The sequence below is a fragment of the Condylura cristata genome, unplaced genomic scaffold (genome assembly GCF_000260355.1).
Source record: "Condylura cristata isolate star-nosed mole 26May11 unplaced genomic scaffold, ConCri1.0 scaffold00007, whole genome shotgun sequence".
Taxonomy (NCBI): domain Eukaryota; kingdom Metazoa; phylum Chordata; class Mammalia; order Eulipotyphla; family Talpidae; genus Condylura; species Condylura cristata.
This window is the reverse complement of record NW_004567108.1, coordinates 4892078-4892748: the sequence shown is the minus strand read 5'-3', so window position 1 is coordinate 4892748 and position 671 is coordinate 4892078. Positions and strand designations below refer to the sequence as shown.

Genomic DNA, 671 nt, shown 5'->3' with positions numbered 1-671 from the left:
GGCGGGCGCAGGCCGCCGGGCGTTCTTACCCCGTTGCTCTGGGTGGACTGCACGGACTGCTCGCTGGCCGACGAGCACGTGCTCATGCGGTCGGTGTCCTTGCTGGGGCCCGCGTGGCGGGGCGCCTGCCGCTGCAGGGAGTCAGTGTCCCCCGGGAAGGTGAAGGAGCCCGGCCGGCTGGCAGGGGAGGCAGGCATGGCGTTCCAGAAGGTGCCCCCCTTCTGCAGGGGGCTGCTGGGGGGCAGGGGCTCCTTGGCGGCCAGCGGCGAGTCCAGGGGCGAGCCGGCTCCGGGCCTGGGCTTCCCCAGGGGCAGGGAGCCCAGGCCGCTGCGCGAGCGACTGTCCTTGTCGTCCGGGGTGGCCCGCGCCTCCCTGGCGCTCCCGTCGGGGCTGGGCTTGCGGGGGCTCTCCATCACCTTCATCTTGGGGGCCAGGGCCTCTCGCTCTGGACCGTCGGCTGCCGGGCTGCTGGCTGGGGGCCTGCTGGCCTCCGGGGCGGGGCCGCTGCTGGGAGGAGGCAGTGAAGGGCCCGGGGCGGACGTACCTGACATCTTGTCTGCCTCTGCCTGGCTGGAGGCGGCAGAGGAGACCAGCACGGGGGAGTGGTGTCTGACGGGCTGGGGGATCCGGGACGGGCGGCTCCGGCTCGAGCTGGGGAGGCCGCCGCAGCC

General features: G+C 74.8%; 1 protein-coding gene across 1 annotated transcript in view; it reads right to left on the bottom strand.

Annotated features, from left to right (window-relative positions):
- Window positions 1–671, bottom strand: part of LOC101632936 (triple functional domain protein) — a 49612-nt gene that overhangs the window by 12550 nt on the left and 36391 nt on the right. The window contains exon 15 of the mRNA XM_012721747.1: window positions 30–671. This exon is cut by the window's right edge and continues 43 nt beyond it. Coding sequence (XP_012577201.1) covers window positions 30–671 — 642 coding nt within the window. The remainder of the gene's footprint in view (window positions 1–29) is intronic.